General features: G+C 32.8%; 1 protein-coding gene across 2 annotated transcripts; it reads left to right on the forward strand.

Moving 5' to 3' along the window:
• Window positions 1-5,975: 5,975 nt before the first annotated feature.
• LOC137630969 (uncharacterized transmembrane protein DDB_G0289901-like) lies at window positions 5,976-9,679 on the forward strand. Of its 2 annotated transcripts, XM_068362500.1 has the most exons (3): window positions 5,976-6,057; window positions 7,992-9,228; window positions 9,265-9,679. In XM_068362500.1, the coding sequence occupies exons 1-3, from the start codon at window positions 6,046-6,048 to the stop codon at window positions 9,441-9,443; spliced, it is 1,428 nt and encodes a 475-aa protein (XP_068218601.1). In that variant the 5' UTR covers window positions 5,976-6,045; the 3' UTR covers window positions 9,444-9,679. The 2 variants fall into 2 exon arrangements, with proteins under 2 accessions (XP_068218601.1, XP_068218600.1); XM_068362499.1 differs by having other exon boundaries at window positions 7,992-9,679.
• Window positions 9,680-10,213: the final 534 nt, after the last annotated feature.

Genomic DNA, 10,213 nt, shown 5'->3' on the forward strand with positions numbered 1-10,213 from the left:
GGATGGGTTACCATTATAGCCACATATACATCTGTGGCCATCCATGGCATGGATTTTGAGTAATGAGTTAATGCCCTTGCCTCACTAAAACAGTATTGCTTGAACTAACGACATGCCACAGGAGTCTGGTGCGAGCGGCTATGGACCAACACACCTCTCTCTCTCTCTCTCTCTCTCTCTCTCTCTCTCTCTCGTCCGCAGATGACTAACACTATACGTGGTTGGTTGACCTGACAAATGACCTGGCGTTGCTACATCGACACAAAGTAATCGCTAGTAATCCAACATCGGCGATCATTAGTGATTTAGCTCTGTCACTACATTCATTATGCATTTGAGTCACCTTAGAGCGAATTGTCATTCAGGAGCAGGGGTGCCATTCGTACGATAATTATCGTACATGTACGATTATTTTAGGTCCAGTACAATGTACGATACATACCTTAGGTATATAGATATATGTGTGTTTAATTAAACAGTTATACTAAAATATTTGAAATAAGTCAATCATGTAACTTCTTAATTATTATTTTGAAACTGTGTACGATAATTTTGGTTGAAAAACGACAATTTTAAGGCTCACGTACGATAATCCAGTCGAAATAATCTGGGAACCCTAGTCAGGAGTGATTATGAGAAAATAGGAATGGTGAGTTGGAGGGGTGGGGGAAGCGTAGGGATTTGGAGGGAGATTAGTATAAGTGGAAGGGGGGGGGGGGGGGGGGGGAGGTAGTGGAGATTAATTTCTGCGGCAATGACACAAATATTCAAAGAATGAAAATCGTCACTCAAAATCCCTTACAAGCGACCATTTACCGCTCGGGACGATATAATATTTACGATAGCTTTAGAATTTCCACTTCTTTCTTTTTTTCTTTTTCTTTTTTTGCATTACGGTGCAAAATGGTTATTCCGTTTTTTTGCAATGTTGCGTGATCATGTGACTTCCCATCTTCGTTAAATAATGTGAAGAATTTCACATGGCTGAAGAATAAGTCATGTGAGATGTTACACTTTTTTTTTTTTTTTTTTTTTTTTTTTTTTTTAAGAATTTCATAATGAGAGATGAGTCGGTTGAATAAAAAGAAAATAATCTAGGTGTGGTTTCTAGCTATAGTAGTATATTGATGTGAGATTTCTTAAATTCTGTGATGATCTGTTTTTCAAAAAGTCGAATCTTGTACCAATATATGTTAAGAATTAAAACAACACACTTTCACATAAGCATATCTACTTATATTATTTATCTCCTTATATATTATACAAATGTAGGATGTATATATATATATATATATATATGTATATGTAAATATATACACATATATATACATATATATATATATATATATATATATATATATATATATATACATATATATGCATGTGTGCATGTATATATACTATATATATATTCTAATATATGCATAGATAGATATATGCATAAATGACTATATGTATATATACATGTATATATATATATATATATATATATTATATATATATATTATATATATATTATATATATATATATATATATATATATATATATATATATATACATATATAGTATATACACATATATACTGTATACATATATACATATATACATATATACACATATATATATATATACATATATAAATATATATATATATATATATATATATATATATATATATATATATATATATATATATATATATATTTATATATATATATATATATATATATATATATATATCGGTTGACGAAATCAGGAACCATGATCTACCCATCCCGGATGCGTATTAAGTAAAAATATATAAACATATCAATAACACAAGAATAATCAGAAACCGCAAATGTAGAAAGATACAATTGAAAATAAGAAAAAGGTAAGCAGATGGACAAAACTCATAAAAGAAATTAGAAAAAAAAATATTAAGAAACCACGTTAATACTTATTAAACAAAATTAGTATTTTTTATGGTTAAGAAAAAGCCATAGTGAAACGATTTGATTTCTAAATTAAGTAAAAATGCAAGAATAAAAGGTTAAATATTTTTGCAATTAAAAGCATATTCGCACACTGAAGGCCATTCAGATTTCATGGTGATTTTGATATTTGACGTATTGAGAAAATTCAAATGCGCAGCTTATCTTTTTTTTTTTTTTAATATTGAGTCACAAATAATTATTTATGGAATGAAAATTATATAACTTAATTTATATAAATCATACCTTTTTATTCTTATTATTTTAATTCACTTGATATTACACACTATTATTAGGCAATCATTCTGGAATTTTTCAATATGTTTAGCATCTATTCGTTTTATTATTTAATTTCGTTATTATTAGGTATTTTCTTAGTATTCACCATTCATTTACCCTATGTTGAATTCAAGTTATAAATATATACATATCTATCTATCTATCTATCTATCTATCTCTCTATCTATCATAGGTAGCAGTATAGACCGATAGATAGACAGATAGATAGATAGATGTGTAAATATTTATACTTTGAATTCCACATAAAGTAAATGAATGGTTAAAACTATGAAAATACCTAATTAAAACGAAATTAAATGAAAAAAAGAATAGATGCTAAACAAATTGAAAAATTCTAAATTAATTAATTAATAACAATGGCTAACTTAAAGTGAAGAAAATAATAATAAGAATATATCCATCGATGTATGAAATATATATATACATATATATATATATATATATATATATATATATATATAAATATATATATACATATATATATGTATGTATATATATATATATATATATATATATATATATATATATATATATATATATATACATGCAATACATGTCATCCCTGATCCTTGAAATTGCATAATCCATGAAATAGGTATTTCATTGCCTTTTTATACGGAACATACAACAATTTCCCGAAATATTTATGGATTTATATAACCTGCCTAATTCATATATTAGTTAGCCTATTTCAGGAAATGAGCAAGTTGCCTTGGCCCTGATTTAGGCAAATCAATGATATTATAGTAGTATAATAGGCAATTAATGTCTTGCTAATGATATATAGATACTGAAGCCCTTCATTCCGGAACAGGAGGTCAAGGGTTCACAAAATGTTGTTGTTCTCCTAAGTGTAAAGAAAGGGTCAAATGTGGCCCAGCCTTTACTATCTTAATAACAACAGGGTTGTAGTGGCCTGGTGGTAGCGTCCTTGCCTACTGATTGCCAGACTGGAGTTCGAGTCCCACTCAAACTCGTTAGTTCCTTTGGTCACTGCATCCTCACCCTCTCTGTGAGCTAAGAAGGGAGTGGTTTGAGACCTGCTGAGTTGTCAGCACCCATTGCCTGGCCCTCCTTGGTCTAGCTTGGGTGGAGAGGGGCTTGGGCGCTAATCATATGTAATATGGTTAGTCTCTAGGGAAATGTCACTGTCCCTTGCCTCTGCCATTTATGAGCGGCCTTTAAAACCTTAAACAAAACATTAAAACATTTAAATGTAAGAATACGTGTTAAGTAAAACTTGCATTCTTGAGAATCATGTACTTTTCACCTAGGTATTTCATTTTGTTTTATTATGTAAATATATTTTATGAGGTATAGGATGTATATTGTGATGATACGGATGATGATGATGATGATTATAAAAATGTTTCTTTTTTTTTACTATGTATTATGCATTTTTATTATGTATTATATTCCCTTTTATTCCTTTTTTTTAGCCTAGGAATAAGAGTGGTTGAGTGTACAGTATAAGCATAAGAGAATTTATTGCACGTGAAAGGGAATTAGTTCAGGGAATAAGGCTTTTTTGAACTTGTTATCTAACAACCTCACTGAGTAATAACTGAACTTTATAAGTACAAGGGTCCAATATCTAGATATCATTAGCAAGACATTAACTGCTTATGGTGCTACTATAATTAATTTGCCTAAATCAGGAACCAGGCAACTTGCCAGTTGCCGGAAATAGGCTGCTTCATCTGTGATTTAGTCAACTTCTATTCACTCATAAACATTTTAAGTATTCTGTCTTCTTGTCTTCTATTAAAAGTTGTTGTTTATCAACAAAACAAGACTTAAAAAGTTCGTCTTAGTTGTTGATTTAAGTTGCATTGATGGTAAGGCTTTTTTTTTTTTTTTACTTTGTTTTAATTACTAAGATCCTTGAGTGAGGAGTTTCGTAAAACAGACAGTGAAATGTCTATTCCATGGATTATGCACATTGATTACATAACTCATGAAATAGGCAACATCGAGAATTAGAAAAGATATATAATTATATATATATATATATATATATATATATATATGCATATATATATATATATATATATATATATATATATATATATATATATATATATATATATATATATAACTTCAATATTAAAACAGATAATTCATATATAGACTATACATTAGAAATAAATAAATCATAATGTAGAGACAATTACGAGAAAGAAAAAGAATAGGAGAGGTGAGCCATGTACTCTCCACTTCCCATTTTCTTTTTTAGTATTGCTATGGGTAAACTAAAAGAAACTCATCTTCATTCATTTCGATATATATTCAGAGGTGGAATTTTCATGAGTTGGTACATAGAGGGCAGAAAAATTTTACCCAAGTCCTCGCCTTGAAGAAAAAATCATAACATTTATGACTCTCAAATAAAATATCTATATAAAGATATTTGTATGGTATTATTTTCAAGAAAATTAAAACGAGTAGAAACATAAATAATGCAAAATATTTAAAGAAAATTGAAATTATAAAATATTTGGCGTATTGTAAAATAAACTAAACAAAGCTGAGATATAATTAATAAATATCATCACATTTTAGCCCAGAAAATTACGCAGAACATTTAAATCGCGGAGATTCCTTGGAAAATCGTAAAAAATTTGATCATTCCGAGAACTTGAAGAATAAAGGCTCATGATATATAATGCCAATCACTGATTATCATTAACGACAAAAGGTCAATATATTAAATACAATTAAACGCAGTTATATCTAAATATTAATTCAGGGAAATTGAGAACCATAAAAAATTGAGAAACGATAATAACACTTTATGGAATCCAAACATTTGCGATTGTCTTAAAAGATATAATTTGCTGTACAGGTAGAACCTTTTGCCTACATATGCCGTAGATATAATTTATTTTTAAGAGAAGAGATTCAAACGTATGATTAACGAAGTCTTTTGGTATTAGCAAGGAAACTATATCTTACAGAAACAATAATATAGTTTCTGTTAGGAATGTATTAAGTTTTCTCTTCATATCTAATGAGTACTGTATAAATGTGCTAAATCAGCTCTTCCCTACAATGTCCATATAATCTCTCTCTCTCTCTCTCTCTCTCTCTCTCTCTCTCTCTCTCTCTCTCTCTCTCTCTCTCTCTCTCTCTCTCTCTCAGAAATCTAGTTAGTCGATTAATAAGAGAAACAAGATCAGCATAGATATAAATTACATTGGGTAACAAAATCAATATCAATTTACATGACCTTGGTTAAGAATAAGAATATTTGACGGTTTATCCCTTCAGATGAGAGAGAGAGAGAGAGAGAGAGAGAGAGAGAGAGAGAGAGAGAGAGAGAGAGAGAGAGAGAGAGAGAGAGAGAGAGAGAGAGAGAGAGAGAGTAGGCCTTGGAAAAATAGATAAAGAAAGCATGGCAAAAGGAAAGCAGGCCACTTTTATTTTCTGGACAGCAAAAATAAAAAATTTCAGCAAGCAATGGAACAATCAAAATAATGGAATAATTAAACAATGGCTGAAACAAATAAACAGTGCCAACCCTAAAAAAAAAAAAACGATTAAAAATAAACCACTCCCAGATTCAGGATTCTCCTGCAGTAGGAAACCTAACGCTTTGAAAGTCCTGTAACTTGATAGAGGCGTCTTACCAGTAACTCTCGGTATGATGTAGTTTCAAGTATCAAGGATAAGAAGGTGATCTTACCTGTAATCGACAGACAGGCGAAGGTGATCGGGATTCGAGAGTATATATACAGAAGGTGCCCCTGCAGATTCATCATCAGTGCCACCATGAAGTTCCTGGTGAGTTCCTCCAGCTATTGTGTAGTTCTTCCAAATAATAGTAATAATAATAATTATAATAATAATGATAATGATAATGATAATGATATAATATTATTATTATTATTATTATTATTATTATTATTATCGTTATTATCATTATTATTATTATTATTATTATTATTATTATCATTATTATTATTATCATTATTAATAATATTTTCACTAGCGAATCTAAAACCCTATTTGAAAAAAGCAGGATGCCTTAAGCCCAAGGGCTTCAACAAGGAAAGTAGTCCAGTTAGGAAAGGACATGACACTGAATAGTTTGCCTGAGTGTACCCTCAAGCAAGAGAACTCTAACTCCAGACAGTGGAAGACCATTGCACAGAGGCTATGGCAATACCAAAGACTCGAGAACAATATTTAGATTTTTGAGTGTCAAAGACGGATTTGGCGTTGAAATATCTATGACTGTTTAATCCTGAAGACGGTATATCTTGCGCTAATCGATAGTACTGAGCGATGGTCCAGCGTGCCGAAGACTCAATTTTGAGATTTATTCAATTTACAGAAGACATTAATTCAGATCTTTTGTGTTTGAAAGATGACACGATCTTTGAATTTATCATATCCGTTTCTGGCAGACACGTCTGCTTTGTGATCTGTTATCCCAAGCTTTCAAATATCTGAATAATATTCCAGTCATATCGCATCTTGCTAAGTAACTCTCGCAGCTCTTGCATGTTTTGACAAATGCCTGGCTCCTTGAGTGTTTTAGTCTGTTGCTGTCAACTGGAAATGACAATTGGATATTCAAGAACTTAAACGGTGACTAAAATAAATGATTTCAGGCCTCTCTGAAGTAGATTGATCAAATATTAGTTCTGTCTATGGTTGGAGATGGGGCTGTTGGTAGACGTAATGATAAATTCTAGCCCAGGAAACAATTAAAAGTTCTGCATCCATTCAAATTTAGTTTGTGCATTTATGTGTATGAATGAGATTTTATGAATACATATGTACATTCATACACATTCATATGTTCACATGAATAGAATTTTATTTAGAATTCACACTTTTGGTTTTCGAAAAGTATCTTCAGCAATTCCAGACTCCTCGATTCAAGACTAAAAGAGAAATTTTTGAATTCTTTGAAACTTTTGAAAACTACTACCAATCACTACTTGAATTCCAAATTTCAATGAAAATCCAGTTTATGTCTTTTTGCCTTCTATACCTTCTTCCTAACTTAGTGAACTCCGTTTTTAGCTTCATCTTCTATCCATTTTGATATTCGATAAGTAATATAGAGAAAATTTTTCCGTCTTCCTGAACGTTTTTGTACCTTTATGATTATCTATTTTTTATGTTTTAGAAGCCATTTCTCTCTATCTATACTTTTCTTCTTTCTAATCTAACAGTATCTTATTTTTTTCTCTCTTTATTTCTCTTATCATAGATTAGTTGAATGATGGCGTAGATTACACCCAAAACCATTGACAGTTTTTTTTTTTTAATTTATTCTGTACAATAAAATATAACTTAAACTTCATGTAAGGAAAAGTTCCAAGCTACGTACTGTTGATATTTTTATTTATATTAATTACTTTTATGGGAAGGAAAACAGACAAGAAAACATGTTATGAATATTTTCTTAGTTAATTTCAGTACATGCTTATAAAAGAATGATCATATCAACATATGCAGAGAGATATAGATTAAGATAAAGATATAGAATAAGTGTTATAGATGATGCTATTGACGCTAATATAGATAAGTGTCCATTCTATTTATGAAGGGATTGTATACTGCTATTTGCAACTCACATGCTTTGAAATTGCTTTCATATTATAATAGAACATCCTTAACAAATATCAATTGGACATTCGATTATATAATTCCGGCAGGTGTGTAAAATGCAAATGATCTAATCAAATGTTCTGACATTTCAGGTTCTTATATCTCTGCTGTTATCAGCAGAAGCTTCCCAGCTTTCAGGCCACAGCCACAGCCACAGTCTTCCAAGTAGCTCGACGTCTGTCGGTTTTGGAGGGTTATCGTCGTCGTCGTCATCCCTATCTGGAACCACCAGCTTGCTTGGAGGAAATGGAGGAGTCTTTTCTTCCCAGGGATCAGGCAACTTGGTTTCTACGTCCTCAATAGGAAGTGGCACTTTTGGAGGCCAAAGCAACCCAATCTCTGGACTAAGTTCAAGAAGCTTCGGTTCATCAATTGGTCAAGGATCAGGGAGTTTTGGCTCCTCATTTGGACAAGGATCAACCAGTTTTGGCACCCCATCAGGACAAAGATCAAATAGTTTTGGTTCATCATTTGGGCAAGGATCAAGTGGTTTTGGCTCCTCATTTGGACAAGGATCAAGTAGTTTTGGCTCCTCATTTGGACAAGGATCAAGTAATTTTGGCACCTCATTTGGACGAGGATCTAGCAGTTTTAGTTCCTCTTCCTGCCGACAAGGGGAAGTTCTTCATGTTGATGGTCGATGCGTGGTTCCAGAGATCAGACGCAATTACTTTTCCTACACCATTCCTAACCAACCAAGATCTACAGGTCCATTACCTGTCATCCCACCACCAAAAGTAGACCATAATGTCCTGTTTGTTCAATTGCCAGAGGACAATGGCGCTGAAGATCCTATCGTCATTCCACCACCAAGGCAGAATAACATTGTTTACGTCCTGAAGAAGCAGTCCGAACAAGGACAAAAGGTGATAACTTTGCCTGAACAACCCCGCACTAGCCCTGAGGTATACTTTGTCAACTACAAACCAGGAGAAAATCCTGGTCTCCCAGGAGGCATTGACCTGCGAAGTGCTCTTAGCAGGGCATCACAGGGAACTAGCCAAGTTATCAGTGGATCAACTGGAAGTGGATTTGGTGGCCAGTCCTTCGGTGGATTCAGCCAAAGTGGATTCGGAGGGCAGTCAACAAGTGGATTTGGAGGACAGTCAACAAGCGGATTTGGAGGGCAGTCAACAAGCGGATTTGGAGGGCAGTCAACAAGTGGATTTGGAGGAGGGTTTAGTAGTTCCACAATTGGGCAAGCACCAGGTGGATTTATTGGACAGTCTGGAGGATTATCATCATCATCCAGCGGATTTATTGGACAATCTGGAGGATTATCCTCATCATCCGGCGGATTGATTGGACAATCTGGGGGACTGTCATCAGGTGGATTCATTGGACAATCTGGAGGACTGTCATCAGGTGGATTCATTGGACAATCTGGAGGACTGTCATCAAGTGGATTTAATGGACAGTCTGGAAGTAGCTTTACCAGTGGTGACCAGTCCTTCGGTGGCATTAGCAGTCGAGGAACATCTAGTGGATTTGGAAATGGCTCTGGCCTTAGCTCCAGTGGAAGCGACTTGGGCTTCTCATCCTGAAGGTCGTAATCAAGAACCCTAAGACTAATTTTGGCGGACAAACGATGAACAAGAATACTGTAAAACCAATCAACAACTATAGGAGGGCAATATCCAACCGGATTATTAAATTTCACCTACATTGTTCCGTTCAGTGTAGCTATCTAGATAGAATGGACTAATTGGCACATGTAACTGGTAAATTCTAGATGTAGTGATGTCACTGATGTGTTCCTAATTACAACATTTCATAATCACGAAGACTTTATTTCTCCCTTTGATATGTACAACATTTTATTCTAGAAAATATCACCTTATTCTCAAAAGGAAAGTTATCTAACATTCATAAAGTAACTTCCACTCATAAAGGAGTTATTCTTTGAGAAAATTGATATACTTCATAAATCATATCAAAGTGAAACTCCAAAAGGAGGTCAGAATTTGAAGAATTATAATGTTATTTCTTGTAAGATTTAGGAGAGTAATCTGAAGCGTTTAATACTACACAATATATGGAACGTTCTTGATTTTTGACAAAGTGCTGGAACTTATTGGTGGTTTTAGATTTTCGCATTAAAGAGGGGTTTGACACTAAAGCCCACCTAAGTCACTAAGACAGAGGGATGAGTGTAGGAATGACGACTCAAACTTCTTATTGTTCTTAAATGCTACAGATATTTGCAATTAATCATACCCAATTCTTGTTGGAGAAAATATCTCAATATAAGGTTAGAAAAACCTTATAGTCAAAGACTTTGAATAACAATAACAATAATTATCATAATTGCTAT

The sequence above is a fragment of the Palaemon carinicauda genome, chromosome 39, assembly GCF_036898095.1.
Source record: "Palaemon carinicauda isolate YSFRI2023 chromosome 39, ASM3689809v2, whole genome shotgun sequence".
In the NCBI taxonomy this organism is placed as follows: domain Eukaryota; kingdom Metazoa; phylum Arthropoda; class Malacostraca; order Decapoda; family Palaemonidae; genus Palaemon; species Palaemon carinicauda.